General features: G+C 38.4%; 1 protein-coding gene across 6 annotated transcripts in view; it reads left to right on the forward strand.

The window, feature by feature from the left end:
* Window positions 1-408: 408 nt before the first annotated feature.
* LOC148851113 (mitogen-activated protein kinase kinase kinase 5-like) overlaps window positions 409-18,667 on the forward strand; it is a 40,584-nt gene continuing 22,325 nt past the window's right edge. For all 6 annotated transcript variants that reach the window (XM_088944999.1, XM_088944995.1, XM_088945000.1 and 3 more), the window contains exons 1-5: window positions 409-1,353; window positions 5,959-6,693; window positions 6,769-6,856; window positions 12,924-12,986; window positions 13,096-13,259. In XM_088944999.1, the coding sequence (XP_088801125.1) occupies window positions 845-1,353; window positions 5,959-6,693; window positions 6,769-6,856; window positions 12,924-12,986; window positions 13,096-13,259 (1,559 nt within the window). In that variant the 5' untranslated portion in view covers window positions 409-844. The remainder of the gene's footprint in view (window positions 1,354-5,958; window positions 6,694-6,768; window positions 6,857-12,923; window positions 12,987-13,095; window positions 13,260-18,667) is intronic.

The raw sequence follows: 18,667 nt of genomic DNA on the forward strand, positions 1-18,667 counted from the left end.
TCCGGAATCTTACTATGAATACAGGGACAAGAGGACAAAGACAAGTAACATTGTCACAATGCCCTTTCTTAATATTTTTCTAAAAAAGTTATCCTATTTTAATTAATATATAAAAAATATTATTTTTTATTGCTATTAAGAATAAAAAATTACCCTTATCAATAAATAATTATTGATATATTTAGCCCTTATCTGCTAAATATATCAAAGAAATCAAAATAAGTGGAAAAGAGAATTCGGATCCGTTACACTGTGATCCTGTGGGGCGCGATTTACGAGGAGCAGATCCGAATCAAATATAAAATAATCTCGTGTCGTCAGTTTAAACCAGCAAAAAATTAAATAATTAAATTATGAAACACAAAATAGACGTGATATAACAGCTGGGAGATGTTCTCAATACACGGCGACAATGTTTCGTAGGTATAAATGTGAGAACAAAATTGTGGGTAGCAGATCTGGAGTGTTTCAAAACGTTTCAAACAATATGTCCGCACATCTCATAGATGGTGGATCCAGTCCGCGGCTCAGATTATGTTGGAAGAGTATTGGGACGAGGAGATTCAATGAAGAGTGAAGACGACGTTCCCTTTACCGTTTGGGATGGAAGTATCAAATATGACGACGTAAAGCGCGCCGCTGTGGAGGCATACCCCTACCCAACGTTGTTCATGTCATGCACGATAAGGAAGACAGGATTGCGAATATCTGCCTCTGTCATTGGTTTTCTTCAGCTACGATTCCCTCTCTAATGGCGGAAGCCAGTATAAAACCAAGTCGTGTTGGTTCTAATAATAATTGAAAGAGTTGCCTTCATACAGACCATGATTTCCGAACTTCAGAGATGCATTGGTGGCAGAGCAGCTTTTCTTCACCTTCGTCGTCGTCGTCGCCCTCACCTAAATCATCCAGTGGTTATCATAAAAAACGCAATAATGTCAGGGACATTAACTTCTTCAGGAGCCGTCGAGTCACCCACGCCCAGCCCCGTCTCACACGACAGCGCAAGCTTCGCCATCTCAGTGACCTCGACATCCGCCGTTTGTCCTTAGATAACTACGACGATCACAATTCGTTGCCTGTCTCGAAGTCGTCCAACAATCTCGAGATCCTCTCCGGGCGGTCATCGTTGTCACCGTCTTCGTCTGTGGTTCCTCAGCCGTTGCCGCGGCCCGATGTATCTGCGGTTATTCGTCGGGAACCGGTATTCTCGTCTCCCCATTCGACGGACTTTCCTCTTCCTTCCCCTAAGAAGGTGCTCAGCAGAGGTGAGGGGGAGGACGGGGATAAAAGGGATAGCTTAGCTGGAGACGGAACAGGGCGGGGAATCCTCCCTACCTTTGCAATCGGGAGGTATTTGTTTTTTCCTTTTTCTTGTTATTCAATTAGATTTATCAAATGTCGATTGTGCGATTGAAACTTTTCTTCCCTTGATAATGAGCTTTGACAGAACGCCAATTTATCTATCCATGCTTCCCCAAAGAATGTTCTGTCTTCTGTGGTTGTCTGTCTGTCGTGGTTGCTACTTGTTACCGCCATTTTTGGTGTGGTTATTAGAAATAAAGGCACTGAAATGAGGTGTTCTGATTCACAAGTACAGAGTAGCAGTGTGCTACACGAAGAGACGAAAAAAAAAGATACCGTATAGGCCGGAGGCCCTAGGATTGATTGAAAACCGTGACATACCTCCACCAGCGGTTCTCAATCTTTGCGGTTTTTCAGCAGCGGCAGGATCTCCATGATGGCCGTTTCTATGACCCAAACCAGGAGGCATAATGAGCTCTGATACCAAATCATATTAACCGGCCAATAGCATAACAATGCACCACAAATAAGTCACAATATCTTTTATTCAAGATATATTATAATATGCATGGCAATTAAACCTATAATTCCCTCAAACCCTGTGGAAACCCTCCAAATTTCTCTTACACAACTCTACAACATAGCATCATTATTGCAATATCACGATATTGCTCTCAGCACCATTAACATGTTCTTGTTCAAACCCTTGATTGCACCTCAAAACAGGTATTGGACCTTTATGGTTTAACTAAGAGAGCAAGAAGAAGTGTAACTTTTAAAATATGGTAATCAGTTTGTCTATTTGAGACAGTAGGAAGATTCTAACTTATTTGAGTAAATTGAAGATAATGTAGAGTGATTTCTTAGAGGGAATTCAAAGAAAAACATCTAAAGTGTGCTAATCCAAGAAGTCTTAAGAGAGGAACAACAGAATTTTCTTGGAAAAAAGTAGAACAATAGAGGAAGTGATTGAATAGTATCAAGGTGAAAGTAGCCCATTGGATAAAACCCTTGGACTGCTTTCAAGTCTTTTCAGTCGCAGACATTCTAAGAACATGGTCCAAAGTAGCACAATCTTCGAGAGTAAGAGATAAAATAAGGCTGGAGTGGAGACCACCAGAAGGCAATAAAGTAAAGCTGAATTTTGATGGGTGCTCCTATGGAAATCCAGGCATCTCAGGAATAGGAGTATTAAGAAACTCTGACAGGAGGATTTTGGGTATGTTCTCAAGACCGATTGGCAATGGAAACTCGCTGAAGGCTGAACTATTGGCATTACTACAAGGGTTAAAGTTAGCCAAACAACTAAGATGTAGACATGTTGAAGTGGAAGGGGACTCAAAAGTAGTAATTTCATGGGCAACAAATAGCAGCCACACCCCATGGACGTTTAAACATGTGATTAGGGAAGTGGAGAAAATTGCAAAGGAGGTTGAGGATGAATTTAAATGGGTCTGAAGAAGTGCAAATGGACTAGCTGATGGATTAGCAAAATAGGGGGCATTGAGACAACAATTATTTTGGGCTACACTGTAATGAGGGGTGAATAGAGTGATTAAAGGGGATCAACAGTCCACTCATCAAGTTGTATAAACTGCTTACAATCTGAATCTTAATAAAATACATATTTACTGATAAAAAAAAGTGGGAACCATGAGTTATCATTTTAACCATCATTAGTCCCCATATTGTGGTGTTTTGCATTGGATTTCTTTGTCTTATTTCTTTTGGTATATACCTGAAGAGTTTATTAAGAAACAAATAAGGGATAAGTACAAGAAGCCTTCTCCATAAGGGCAAGAAGGAAGGCTATAAGGCCAAAGAAGTGAAACCAAAATAAGCCAAAAAACAATAAAACCTCAACCCAATATGAATGGACCACAACACAAAGAATTTCTCCAGTTCTTCCAACCTCCTCTCCCCTAATAAGGTCATTTCTGATTGAATGGTTGATTTCAGAATACACATGAATGACTTCTTTTCTTTGGAAATGAGGACCATAGCCTTTTTAGTGTGATGGCACAAAACCCACAAACCATCGCACCATCTTCCATCCAATGTTTTAAGACGTAGAGGCATGATGCGAGGCGTGAGGCGTAGTTCAGAATGTAAGAGGCATAAAGCCTCCCGAACACAAGGAGGCGTAAGCCTCCTTAAGAGGAGGGGGATGAGGAGGAAGAAAGAGGAGGAAGGGGAAGAGGAAGAAGAGGAAGGAGGATCTCATTTTTCCTTATTTTTAATAAAAGTCTTTTATATTAAAAAGAACGAAGATGAATAACACTAGTTGAAAGGGTCTCATTTCTTCCCCCTTATCTATTCTTCCCTTCCCTTTCTGAGGGAACGCAAGTCCCGTAAGGGCTTGCAAGGATATTTCAGGCGTGCCATTGGATTGTATTTCCCACCTTGGGTTGGATTCTCCGCAATTGGTGATGTCGTCTTCCTCTTCGGCATCTGTTTGGAGGAGAAACGCTTGTTGTTTCTTGCAGCGATGGCCCGACCCAAATTTCTCTTTGCAGTTGTAACAGAGACCTTTGTCTCTACGGGCTTGCAACTCTGCCCAGGTCAGCCGTTTGAAAGGAACCAGTGGGCCTGGGCCCAATACTTCTTCCTCCTTGTCTGGTGCTATCGTCCGTTCTTGCTCCCTTCTTGCTCCGGGACCCCATGGTCACTGCAACTTTCTTGCTCGACTGAACTTGTCCTCATACAATCTGGCTAGTGCTGCCGCATTGATGACCGAAGTGGGCTGCATTGCTTTCACTTCCAGTCGCAGTTCTTCTTTTAGGCCGTCGACGAAGCTTCCCACCAACGCCTTCTCCGTCCACCCTTGGACTCTCACGGCCAGCCTTTCGAACTCCATCCGGTATTTTTTTACTGATCCCACCTGCCACAGGTTTGCCAAATTTTCATCAAGATCTTCGAACCCAGATGATCCAAAACGGACAGTCATGGCATCTGTGAAGTCTGCCCAGGTTTGACGAGGGTGCCCCCTTCGGTAACATTGAAACCAGAGGATAGCTTCCCCTTCAAGATGTGTAGAAGCCAGAGCTACCCTATCTTGCCGCGGTGTTTCATGGTAATCGAAATACCTTTCGGCTCTGAGAATCCAGGGAGTTGGGTCGCCGCCTGAGAAGATGGGGAAGTCGAATTTGGCCATTCTTGTTGCCGCCCCTATTTTGCGGCTATTTTCATTGCTGCGCTCCTCTTGGCTTCCTCTGTCAATGTTCGTTGCCCCCTGCTCCAGTCGAAGGAGGAGAGCAGTGAAGCCTTCCTTCATTTCTTTGAGATCTGAAGACATTCGATGGATCTCTACCTCCATCTGATCCACTCGGGTGTCTACTGACGTGTTTCTTGTGTTGGTCATGCTGGCTCTGATACCAAATTGTTAGGAACCTACCTAACTCAGGGCTCTTCGAGGGGCCAACCTCTTGAATTCTTGGAAGAAGAGAGAGAAAGAGAGAGTTTAATGCTGAAAGAATCAATGTCCTATTCCCTTTTCTGCTCTACTACTTATAGTTTTACAATCTTGATTGTTACAGTTGTTACAAGGCAGTTGTTACAAGTGGGTGGTTAGTTGTGCTGACGTGGCCTTTTCTTGTAAAACTGATTAACTGCCTTCTGTTTGTCTGTTCCAGCAGTCTTGACACTTCCCCCTTATCTATTCTTCCCTTCCCTTTCTTTTTCTTTACTTTCATTCTCTCTCTCTCTCTCTCTTCTCCTCTCCTCTCCTCTCTCTTTTTTTCTGTTCTTTCATTTTCTTTCCCTTCCCTTTCCTTTTTTCCTTTTTTCTTTTTTTTTTGGTCTTTTTTACATGATGTATGCATGAGGCATACACCTCAAGCATGCCTCATGAAAAAAGCGTATGGGGCGTATGCCTCTTGCACCTAAGGCGTACGCCTCAGAGGCTTAGCGCCTTTGGCCTACGCCTTTGGGCGTTTTGGTGGTGCCTCGCTTGGAGGCGCGTCTCCAGGTGTACACCTCCCACGCCTTTTAAAACATTGCTTCCATCTACCTAATGGAAACCTAGTAGTCACTGTAAACTTCACCTACCTACTATCCAAAGAGTGAATCAGCCCAGGACCCTAAAGCCCAGACAGAATCTTAGCTTGACTGTAAAAGAATCCTGAAGGCCAATAAGTCCATGATAGATCAATATAGTTTCACTTTCACCTTTATGATGCCTCTGCACCTAAAAATGGTAAATGGCCGAGGGTTATCAAGGAAGCACCTATCAAAACTCAGCTTCATGACCATGATTTCTTGAGTTGTTAGACACCTAGGTGGGAATTAATGCCATCAGGCCTGGTCATAGACCTAGGGAGAATAAAATCATGTTTAATAATCTAAATATCAAAATACAACCTTTTTCTCTGGTACTACCAGCATTTGTAGAACTGGACTAAATCGGGAGAAACAAAATACAAGCTTTGGTTTTCTTATCTACTCTGGAGTGAAGACTGAAGATGCTGCCACCCCTCAAAAGAGGGCAGGGCCTTATTGATCAGAAAAATAAAAAAGACATCAGGTCCCCCACTTGGCATTTATTCATATATCGCATGGCTATGTTTTAATCTCTTCTGCTGTATTTAATATGGGTTTTATTATTAGAAAACAACTTGACCTTAATAATCATAACACAGTCTCTTACTGTTGTAGGTTTTCTTACCAAGCTGTCCAGAAGAGTCCAGATCATGTTGACATACTGTCAGATAAATCTCCAAAGGATCGCATGCAGATAGTGCTTCAATATCCAAATAATGTTGATAAGGTTCGAGACAACTACATATTCAATTTTCCTACTAAGAGTGCTCCAACCAGTGGGTTCTCAAGTCCTGCACTTAGCCCTCGAAGATTGAGTAATTGTGATCTCTTTCCTCCTTACATACATTCTCAAGTTCAACAGACTTGGTCTGCCCCAGAGCTCCCACCCTTAGACCTGCTTGTAGGATTCTCTTCACAAACATCACCAGAGAAAACTCTATCTGGTTTTGACCATTATTCACTTCATAGTCCCAAAGTAAGCAGTTCTGGTCTAAACATCAAAAGTCGAAGTGGAGCTGCACCCCCATCACATCCCACATTATCCCCAGAGCTTTTGTTAGCATGTATTGAAAATGGTAGTCCCAGGATCAACAGTTATAGCCAAAACGTCAAAAGTCCAAATGGACCTGCATCTCCATTACATCCAAAACTTTCTCCAGAGTGTTTAGCTTTGTGGCATGAAAGTAATGGTCATGTCAATGTCCATCCATTACCCCTTCCTCCTCCACCATCATATTTTCTTCATCAGTCTGCAGCTAAAGTGGAGGTATCATCACTTGCTGGGCAATGGCAGAAAGGAAAGCTCATTGGAAGTGGTACATTTGGAAGTGTTTATGTTGCCACAAACCGGTATGTAACTACTAATGGTTCGTGTTTTAGTTTTTTCTTTTGCAGTTAAAGCTAGCACTAACTTTACTCAAATAGGGAAACTGGAGCTTTATGTGCAATGAAAGAAGTTAATCTGATCCCTGATGACCCCAAATCTGCAGAATGTATAAAGCAACTGGAGCAGGTTATTTCTCTGGAACCTTGCATAATCCCCTAGTTATTTGTATACCAGTATTGTGTTCAAGCATATTTTGGTCATTTATCTGGACAAAAAGAAGGTTTATTTTAATATAGAATATAATAGAGGTACTGCCAACCATCATAATGTGAACAAGTAGGAAAAACAACACTACTGTCAAGCTGAAGTTCAAACATGTGAAGTAATTTACTAATTGGAGCTTGGTTGATTTGAGAAGACTGAATGCCAGATTATTTTGTCACTATATGTGAATTTCAGTACTTTCTTCTTTTTGTAGGAATAACAATTTCTTGTATATACATGATTAGCAAGAGTAAATTAATTTTTTATATATTCATAAAGATAGATGGAGTCTTGATTATAGTCCTTGAATTATTGTGACTTTGTTAGAATCTAAAAGAAGAGAGTTTCTGTTTCAAGTTATACTGCCTATCATTCAATTGCTTCTCCAAACCGGTGTTGCATGGACACCCCACCTTTGGAGGGGATTGGTGAGTCAATGCACGTCTATGAGTTGACTTGTGTCTAACTCTTCAAAATATGTGTTAGACTCAGCCAGGATTGCAAATAAGGTGGATTTGCCAAGACATCCACTGCATCAATTCTCTAGAATTACAAATCTTCACTTTAAATGCCTCTATGTAACAATGGTTCAACCATTTTGTTCAATAGAGGTCTGGTATTTGTATCTTCCTAGTAATCCTATTTCCTCCAACAAATCAAGACATACTTTTGCTGTAAAAGGGAGATTCCCCACTTAGACCTTTCCACCTCAATCATTGGAAAATATTTTAACTACCCTAAGTCCTTGGTATAGAATATCTGCTGCAGAAACTGTTTCAACTAATCAATCCCTCATGTATCACTCACTATAATAATGATATCATCAACATATACTATAAGGATAATCTTTCCAAATGAAGTATCTTTGCTAAAGATTGAATGATCAACATTGCATTGATATAATCCAAACTCTGGTACCACACTACTAAACCAACCAAACCAAGCATGTGGTGATTTTCTGACCATAAATCACCTTAACCTACACGCTTTTCCTATCTCCCCCTGAGCAACATACTCAGGAGGTTTAATGTCAAGCTGAAAGAAAGGCAAATTAAAGTGGGAAACCAAGGAAACAATCACCTATATACGACCCATTTTGGCAACTGGAGAAAAAGTCTTAGTATAGTCAACCCCATATGTCTGAGTGTACCCCTTTGCTACTATTTGTGCTTCATACCAATCAACACTACTATCAGGATGATGTTTAATAGTGTAAACCCATATGCACCCTACTGCTTGTTTGCCAGGAGGCAAGGCAAGCTTGCAGGTGTGGTTGGGTTCTAGAGCATGGAATTCTTTTTCCAGTCAAGGGACACAAGAGGCTTTGAGACAAAATGAGGAAAAAACACAGAGGAAAAAAAGACAAATTTATGATGGGAAGGATACAAATGAGCAAAAGATACATAGCAGGAAACAAAGTGGTTGGTAAAAGTACATTTACTTTTTCAAAGGGAAATGAGCAGTCTAGATCAGGTAGATTGGTTGATAGTGAAACTGATGATGGCTTGGAAGAATCTAAAGTTGGAATAAAGATGCCCTGTGGCCCCTTATAGTACACTCCGTGAACACTTGGTCACATAGTTGCCTCAATAGTGGGAGCTTGTAAGGTATTCTCTACAATAGGAAGAGGTAGAGGAAATGGAGGAGATGAAGGGGACTTTTCTGTAGAGAAAAGGGTACATTCTCAAAGAAGGAAACATTGGGGAGAACAAATGATTGATGAATAGTAGAGTCAAATCAGAACTAAGTGTTACATTACTAGCACGTAAAATGGAGGAGGTAGTATCATCGGCTAGGGTAACAGATTGGGAAGTGGAGAGAGGGGATAAGAAGACAAGTCATGCTATACCTGAATTAGCAAGAGTGGCAGTGTTGCCAGAAGAAGATAGGTCAAGTTTCTCATACACATCATGTGTAATGGATATCATCTCCTTCTCCTTCCCGACACTTGAAGTAGAGGGTCATCACTAGTAGTACCATGATCCTCTCCAATTAAAGTATGATTTTCCCATGTAGATAGATGGTGGACCATGTGGGTCATAGCAAAATTTCACAGTATGCTCTTCCCAAAATGGTTGCGCTCATGCACTGTACCAAGGTTTTAAAAGGCTAAAGACGTAATAGTCCAAAAAGGCAAAGCATAAGCCTAAAAATGAAGTAAAAAATTAATTGAAGTTTATAAATGATAAAGATAACATGTAGATGTAGTATACCAAGCTAGAATGATGGAAGGTACTGATATCCATAAAATAGAAGTTTATAAGCAATAAGTTTTAACCTTTAAGTATCAAAGAGAATAATAATGAATCATCTAACAATTATAAGAATTTTACTTTTTATGTTTCAAAATGCAATCTTATGAAATTATTCATATGAAGAATCATAAGTATAACAATTACTGATAAAAAAATCATAAATTTAACAATTAGATTTATGGTCATCCAACAATTGGGAAGAAAAGAAACAATGTAGCTGATTTGACCCATGCAAAAAAAAAAAAAAAACAAATACAAAAAAGATGAATTTATTAGGAAAAGAAATGAGATAAACAACAAACTTGGGATGCTAAATTAGAATATTAAGAAAAAAATTTCCACTTGATTTATCCAAGAGAAACTAATAACTTGATTGGCCCTTTTTTGCTTTGAACACTCTTGGGCTAAAATACTAAGAGAAACTAATAGAGCTTGATGTCCCCATTGGTTTTTCTGCGCACCTTGCCTCAAGGTGTAAGCCTTTTAAAACAATGCACTGTACCACATCCACCAATACCTCTACCCCTAGCAATTATCTCCACTCTACCACCTCCATGTTCACCTTTGACTCCACAACCACCACCTCTAACATCAGTACCCCTACCATGTACTCCTCTATCACTTCTAGTTGTAGCCAATGCAGACTTCTCAGACATTGAAGTACTATCAACTTGTGGGTTTGAAACTCTTCTAACTCTGGAAAATACTTCTATGGGGTCAAAATGTCATTACTACCCTTAATTTGTGCATGGAATGGTTCATACTCAGATCTACTCTGAAAGGGAATGTGCAACACCCAAGTATTTTCATTGTTGTTGTTGTTGGATCTTCAAATCAATAGACAAAGGCTGATATTGTCCTACCCTGAACAGAGTTGTTTCACATGATCCTAGATTTCCTTGGTAGTGTCCAGAAACATAAGGTTAACACTAACATGAGTTTCCATGCTATTCCATAGCCAAGTCATAATCTGAGCGGTTTCTTTCACCCACTCATCTTACCCAGTAGACCCACTATATGACTTTAGGCCATTAATATATTTCAACTTTGCTTTTTCCAGTAAGAAATACCTCCACAGATTTGGCCCATGGGACATAGTTTGCACCATTTAACTTGACTGAAGTCATTTGGGCAACCATAAATTCTGGGTTCATAACTCATAACTACCCCCTGATATATTTCTCCACTAGACTGAGCCATAGAATAAAACTAGATGCGAAATAACAAAACTATACCACCACACACTTATGCTACTCTCCGGTTGCCAGTTACCTCCACACAATCTCTCACACTAACAGCCACCATAATTCAATATTCAACCATTAACAGCACCATAAGTCAACAAATATCAGATTTGAAAGCTACTTTGATACTAGCCTACCACACAAAATCCATAAAACCAATGTCTAGCAACTGTAAATATTCCACCCAAAACACAACCTGAAAAAATGGGGTTCAGTCCCCATATTTTTTGAATTTTCTTTTCTTTCTTCTTTTTCTTCTCATAAATATGTTGATTTTCTAGACATAAACATGAAGTTTATAATTTTCTTATGAAAATTATGGATAGTTATTGAGGAAAGATGGTTATGGAACCTAGGGAACTGCCTAGGATATGTATTTTTCACTTAAAAAAATCCATCGCCTAGGCGACTAGGCGACAAGGCGCCCCCTTGTTGCTTAGCCTCGCCTTGGTGCCTTGAAAACTATGTCAACAGGTTCATGTCAAAGTCCGCGGACCGGTGCTTGCCCTTCTTCAAAGCAATAAAAAGGTAAAGGACTTCCAATGGATTGAGGAGTGTGAACGGTCCTTCTAGGAGCTAAAAAGATACTTGAGTTTGCCACCTTTGCTCACAAAGCCGAGCTTAGAAGATTTACTCCTGCTCTACCTGTTTGTTGGAGATGAAGTGGTCAGCTCGGTCTTGATAAAGGAGGAAGTTTAGACGCAGAGGCCGATCTACTACACTAGCAAGGTCCTCGCAGGTGTAGAGACTTAGTACTCAAACCTGGAGAAGGTTGCCCTGGCCCTAGTCACCTCGGAAAGAAAGCTCAAACCATACTTCCAAGCCCATAGCGTCCGGGTGCTCACCGACCAGCCTCTCAAGCAAGTCCTACAGAGGTTGAAGGCGTCTGGATGCCTAGTCAAATGGAGTGTGAAGTTGAGTGAGTTTGATATTGACTACGCGCCTCGGCTTGCCATCAAAGCCCAGGCCTTGGCCGACATCCTGGCTGAGTTTACCTTCTCAACACAGGAACTAGCCGAGGTCCCACTAGCCTGGACTCTTCATGTGGACGGCTTGTCCAACCAACAAGGCAGTGGGGCTGGATTTGTTCTTCTTGGACTGGACAACACCGTCCTAGAGCATGTACTCAAGTTCGAGTTCAAAGCGTCCAATAATGAGGCCGAGTACAAAGCTCCAATAGCCAGACTTCGGCTCGCCCTGGACCTCGAAGCTAGGCGAGTTGAAGCCTTCAGCAACTCCCAGCTTGTGGTTAACCAGGTCCTCGGTCAGTTCAAAGCAAGGGTTCCAACTATGGCGAGCTACCTACAAAAAATGCAAGGACTCATTCAACGACTCAAACACTTCACCATACAACAAATCCCCCAAGCCGAGAACATACGAGCTGATGCATTCTCAAAGCTCCCCAGCTCACCCTACACAGACAAAACATATTGAAGTTGATTGGCATTTTATAAGAGAGGGTAGCTTTTGGAGAAGTTTGCCTTCCTTTTATTGCCTCAGAGCAACAATTAGCAGATGTTCTGACCAAGGGTGTCCCCAAGGCAGAGTTACAACATTGTGTAAGTAAGCTGGGCATAATTGATATCTATGCTCAGCTTGGTGGGGAGTGTAGAGATAATGGGCTGAATGGGCCTTAGTTTCTTTGTTTTTCTTTAAATTATGTTTATGACTTGTGTCAGTAGGTAGTGGGCCTTAGTTATGGGCCTGTTTCTCTTTTTTTATTGTTTTTTGTTGCTGTCTTTAGTAATGGATGCCTGAGTAAGGGCAATCATGTAATTCTCCTTATTTTTTACAACAAAAGAATAAAAGAGATTATTGGGGGCTGAAGAGAGGCATTGAACTACTCTTTCTTTTTCCTTTTCTTCAATCTTCTTCCTCCGTCACTTCTCACTCTTCAATCTCCTTTCTCCTGTTTCTTTTTTTTTTTTTTTTTTTTTTTAATTTAGATTATTGCAGGTGTGATTTACAACTAAAGGGTGACAGGGATTGGGTTGTTTTTGGGTTCTCTACTGTAATAATACAGTTTGTTCTATATTTTGTTAAGGAAGCCCATTCATGTCCTTGGCATGCTCTTGGCTTCTTTCCCAAGGGCTTGTACTTTCACTTTATTCTCTTCAATAAAGTTTATTTTTGCTGCTGACAAGGATTGGGTTGTTTTTGGGTTCTCTATTGTAATAATAACATTTGTTTTATATTTTGTTAAGGAAGCCTATTCGTGTCCTTGGCATGCTCTTGGCTTCTTTCCCAAGGGCTTGTACTTTCACTTTATTCTCTTCAATAAAGTTTCTTTTTGCAGCTGAACAACAAGAACATGATGATGGTGATGGTGACTGTAAGATTATGCCATCCCTTTATTCATGCCTCATTTTGATTGAGAATACACATACGACATGTTCTTTTGAGCTTCCAGCATGTTTTTTTTAACCAAACAATTTTGATTTCATCTAAAATTGCTTTTGGCAGTTACTTATACTATTTTTTTCATTGCAGGAAATTAAAGTTCTTAGACAATTAAAGCACCCAAATATAGTGCAGTATTATGGTAGTGAAATAGTAAGCAATTCTCTAGTTTGGTGTTATTTCTATGTTTCTTCAATCTTCTACATCCATTATATTCTTTGAAATATTAACCAATTTGGAGGCAATTGTTCATTGAATTCAGATTGAGGAACGGTTCTACATATATTTGGAGTATGTTTATCCCGGTTCAATTAATAAATATGTCCGTGACCATTGTGGGGCAATTACAGAATCGGTTGTTCGTAATTTCACCCGCCATATCCTCTCTGGGTTGGCTTACTTGCATAGCACTAAGACAATCCACCGGTAAATGATCTTATGTTTGATTTTAATTCATTAAAATTTCATGGCATAAGTGCATCATGGCTTGTCAATAAATAGTAATATATGTGATACAAAAGCATGCTGACATATTCTTTCAAACAGAAATGAAGAGATTGGTTATATGTGTTTGTGTGTATAAGGCCAATTCAGGTGATTGAGTTTTTATTATTTTGGGTAAGGCCCATTCAGGGAATCATATGGATTGTTCCCCTTAATTAAATCTCCACAAGAAAGTAGAGAACACCTTTTGATTCTGACTTGGAGAAATGAATGAACATAACAGAAGAGAAGAATGATAGAGTACTTTAAAAGAACTTCTCACTTACATTTCTTTTACATCAAGTGTACAAGAATGAGAAGAAAACAAAACTACAACAATAAATTTCTCTCTTTTCTTTTTGATACAAAGAAGATTTCCTTCTCACTCCTTTCTTCACAATAAGCTGTAGTTAATCAAATTAAATTATGATTGTAGACAGCCTTAATCCTTTGGATTTTTGCAGACAAGAAGGGAACCATAGTCAATCAAATTGCATATTTGATTGTAGATGATTTTTTTCCCTATTCTTCATTTTCATTTGAAGGGAACCATAATCAACCTTTGAGAATTAGATTGTAGCTGGTTTAATCCCAAGCTTTTCTTGGAAGAGGGACTATAATCAACCAAGTAGAGGCACCTGGTTGTAGATGGTTTATTTCCCTCTATTTCCTTTCTCAAAACTGAAAATAAAAGAGAGAGAAAGAAGGATACATAGCAGAAGACATATATAGGAAGTATTCATGGAAAGGACTTTCCTTTTCCTACTTGTATTAATGAGACTTCTTTTCCTTCCCTGCCTTCCCTTGAGCACTTCTCTTTTCTTCTCTCCTTACCTTTGCTTTTCTTAAGAATCTCTTGTGACAATTTTCTCCGAAGAGTCCCCCCTAGCTTCTCCTTAAGGAGCTTAAATAGGGAGTGTGGTAGTTATGTAACTACCTCCTCCTCCTAGATGAGAGGTACCTGTCCCTCCCACTTAAAGAGAGGAAACTCTCATACGGAATACTTTTTTATAGTTTTGATAGTTTGGCTAACAGACTAGCTAACTCACTTATTTGGGTTATTAAATTATTCAATATTATTTGGATTAAAAAATGCCTTCAACACATTGCACTAAAAAGGCATAAAAAATGATATACAATTCTCACTTTATGTGTTTGTGTAGTAAGTCTATGTATTCTTGTATGTACAAAGGAGTCACAAGGATATGCAAAATCAACGTCTCATTATGTCATCCCACTGTATTTTAAGGTTTCTGTGAAACAGCAGCTGATGAGGGTGTATTATGTTCCATATTAGTGTATGGAAGATATACTGTATCATTTTATCTTAACCTTATTTGGGGCCCTGAATGGCATATTTGCACTTGTATTTTACATATAGATTCTCTGGAGTGGGGGTCAATTCACTTAAGGAAAAATCTATTCTTTCAAACCCATCTGATTGGTTACCTCTTTTATGTTGCTGGTTAGTTGGTTATAGGTTTTTCCAGTATCATGTCTCTCTGGCGTCATAGTCGAACACTTCACTTAGATACCCTATTACTCAGTGATCTATTCCATGTTTCTATTTTGCTGGATAACCTTAGAGGTGCTAATTGCTTAGGTTTTTAATATGCTTTTCTCATATCCTTTAATTCTTTTAAAGTCAAAGGCCAATCCATGATGTAAGGAACAAAGGCAAATCCAGTTTTGTTCTTTACATGTCTCCTAGAAAATTGCAGATTGTGTGATGTCTGTGGAAGATGACCACTCTTCAATCATAAGAAGAGGTGATACTGACAATCTCCAATCCAATTCAGCCTACAGATAAGGAGAAAAAAATAATTCCGTTGTTTCATTTTTCCTTTCTTTCGGTTTCTTTTGATTTGTTTCCTTGGAAAGCAGCTAGTGTAAATGTACTTCGTGCTTAAGTTTGAATGTGAATGAAGCTCTTACATGTCATTAAAAGTCCAGGTTAATGTGCTAGTTTGAGGAGGGACCAAAATGAAATCCATATAGAAACATATATCCTCCAATTCTTGTACAAATAGAAGAGGAAGAGGGAGAAATTTTAGGTAATTAGATGTTGTCCAACTAAGAAAGAGATAAATTGAACTTCAAAAGGATTACTGCTAAAAATAACCTTTTAAAAGGAGAAAAATAAGATAGAAAAAAAGAAATTGTAAGAAATGGAAATGCAATTAAAAAGCACAACATTTTTTCCCTGAAATTTCAAGTTGCCTGAATTTTTTTGAAGGCAAAGTTATTGAAATTCAAAAGACCATTACAATACATAAAGGACCAAAGTCCCCAATCATAAAACAAGGAGCTGTATAGGACTCCAGCTGTACAGCCACAAAGGGGCACAACAAGATTCTTACAACAGTACAAGAGAGCCCCAGGTTGAAAATTAACTGGAATTTGGAAAAAAAGTTCCATTTTGACCCAGGTCAAAACATAGCTGAAAATCAAAACTTAAATTCTTGTTATGACCACTAAGGGTTTGTTTGATTGCTGAGAAAATTGGACGGAGAAAGGGAGGGATGGGAAAAGGAAAGTTTATTTTCTCAACCAGTTATCCTGTGTTTATTTTGTGAGAAAATTTATGATGATCTACAATTAGCCTTATAATCAATCCATTTATACATGAAAAGTGCAACTTGTTCATATGATGATGTGACATAGTTCAGAGCAAATGTAGCAATTTAAAAATGACATGTGGCATAAAAGTTGCCACATGGCAACATTAATTAGCACATGTTCTATATGTTTTCTCCACATATATATTTATCTTAAACTTTTTGTGCAATGATGCGACATGCTGAAGACACATGGCAATTTTAAGATGATACATGTCAAAATTTTGCCACATGGCAATTATATTTGGCACGTGTCTCATACATTTTAAGACATGGTTGTTGTTAACAGTGCCTTATTTTTGAACCATCAAGATATAAGTATGATATTTAAAATTAACAAATGAAAGGATGGGCTTCCATACTCTGTCTTGACCTGTCATGGATCATAAAAGGGAAAGATGTCTTCACAAGATCTACTGTCAGTAGATGCAAACTGTTGTGTGAAAGAACGAAAATTACTTTTTTAACTATTAAATGCAAGTTTCTGGCTATATATCCTCTCCTAGATAACCTGATTTGTGGTTGCAACCTAGACTAAATTTTTAAAACAAGGTTGAATAATCAAGTCAAGTAGCCAATACTTAATAGCCTGGACTGGTTCTACAATTTTGGGTCCAATTTTAGCCAATTCTTTGCACACACAGTTTCAGATTTCATGAACATTTTTCATTCAAATTTCCTCTTATTGCTCTTTTTATTTCATTTGTTTGAAAACAACAAATGAGGAAAAACAAAAAGATCACAATATATCCAATTTCAACAGTCCCCTATAATTCTTTAAACCTGAAACCAAAGCAGAGGGGGAGCATATAAGTAAAACAGAATATAGAAGATGGTGAAGAAAACTGAGTAAGAAATCTCATTTTATGTGAAAAGTAGATGCTGGTTCTTTGATTTTCTCTATAAAATAGCTTATAAAAAAATCTCTGCAAAACAGAGGTTCTATACCTAGGGATCTAATGGAACAAAAAGTTCAGATTAGTGGATGATTTCTTTTCTTTTCTTTTATTTTTTGGATTATATTCAGGAAACAAGGACTAAGAGATAAAAGTAAAACCACATACTTCGCTTTATCGTAACAATGAATTAGAGGATTAAGCAAGCAAATTAATGTAGAAAATCAAATCACTTGTGTGGTATTCTAGTAAAAATAAAATAAAAGAATGCAAATAAAAGTAAACGATACGCAGCTACCTATATGGATCTGAATCAGCAATTGTATGCACCATCTATGTATTTTTGTTTTATCAAAATAAAATACAATAATGAAGAGGGAAAAACAAAATGAATAATGAAGGAAAAAAAAGCAGGAGATAAACTTAAATCTGGTTTCATTTGCAAAGTGACCTGCAAAAAAATTAATAAAAAAAGGATGAAAAGAAATCAAGTCTACAATATCCCCCATGGATTTTAGTTCATCTGAAGAGGAAATCGTTGTTCACCAAACCCAAGGAATGGCATCTAGACCAAGAACACCCAGGTTTTGCTGTTATGTTAGAATGATAAAAGAAAAACTAAAAAGGGACAAGGAGGTATGCTTGTAGAGAATGTTGTTCTGGTTGTACTATCACCGAGGACCACAGAAAATAACGATAAAAAAATCTGATGGTTGATGGTAGACGCTGGAGTGGGGAAGAAGAAAGAAAATACCAAAAACTGAAAAAAGGCAAAAACGAAAGTGTAGAGAGTATAATGTCGGTTTAGTCTTACCGTTGCCAGAGATGACAGAAAAATTTCATTGGAGATGCAATCGCTGATAGGCTTGGAGCTGGACTGGAGAAGAAGAACAAGGAGTGTTCTGACAAGTTCCGAGTTCTTTTCTCAAAGTTGTCTCATTTTTTCTTTTCTCAGTGGAGTCGTACTGTTTTGGTGTGGCCCCGTATCCTTATGGAAGGGATTTTTCCAATGATCAATGGTTTTGATCAGAAGAGAAACAAAAGGAGGTTTCTTCTTATTCTACTAAGCAAATATATGGAATATGGGGGTTGAAAACCAGTGTTGCATGGACTTGAACACAGGATTTGGAATCCAATGCATGTCAAAGAGTCTTGGCAAGATGAGAAAACATTGACTTGTTGATATTTCTATTGAAAAGTATATACTTTTAAAATAGTTCTTTTTTTTTTTGAATTCCAAACTGAAAAGTAAAAGAAAAAAAAAGAAGAGAAGAAAAATAAAAGAAAATACTTCAAATCAGATTGGAAAGTGATCTTGGTCTTTGATTCTTCTTCTCCCTGAAAAAAATAAGGGAAAACTAAATAAATTCTCAATCAACCCATGAAAAAAAACCCAAGCAGGTTCTTGAAGCCTCATCAGAGACCAGTTTATTCCAAAATTCCCACAGGATGATCCATAAAAGATAGAAAATTTGCGTTTTCAGCTGATTGTTTGTTTCATGGTTCTTGTTTTCTTTTGTAATAAGTCCCAATTATGTAACTAGCTTCTATTTCCCCTTTTTCAACAAGAAAGCTTTAAACAGTTCTCAGTGTTGCTTAATGAAAAAACGAAGAAAATAGTTTTTCATGTTACTTGTTTTCTGGCTTCTACATGTAAAAATACAATTGCAGGTATATATAAAAAGTCAAGTAAATAACATGCTTGTGCTACCATTTTTTCTATGTTAATATTCAATTTCCCATGTTACTAAGATGTAGTGTTAGATGTACTATCATGTTGTAACTAAAAGAATCCCTATTGTTGTAACATGCTGTTAGAACAAAAATCTTATGATAT

The sequence above is a fragment of the Nelumbo lutea genome, chromosome 5 (genome assembly GCF_056320005.1).
Source record: "Nelumbo lutea isolate HS-2025 chromosome 5, American lotus-T2T, whole genome shotgun sequence".
NCBI classification, from domain to species: Eukaryota; Viridiplantae; Streptophyta; class Magnoliopsida; order Proteales; family Nelumbonaceae; genus Nelumbo; species Nelumbo lutea.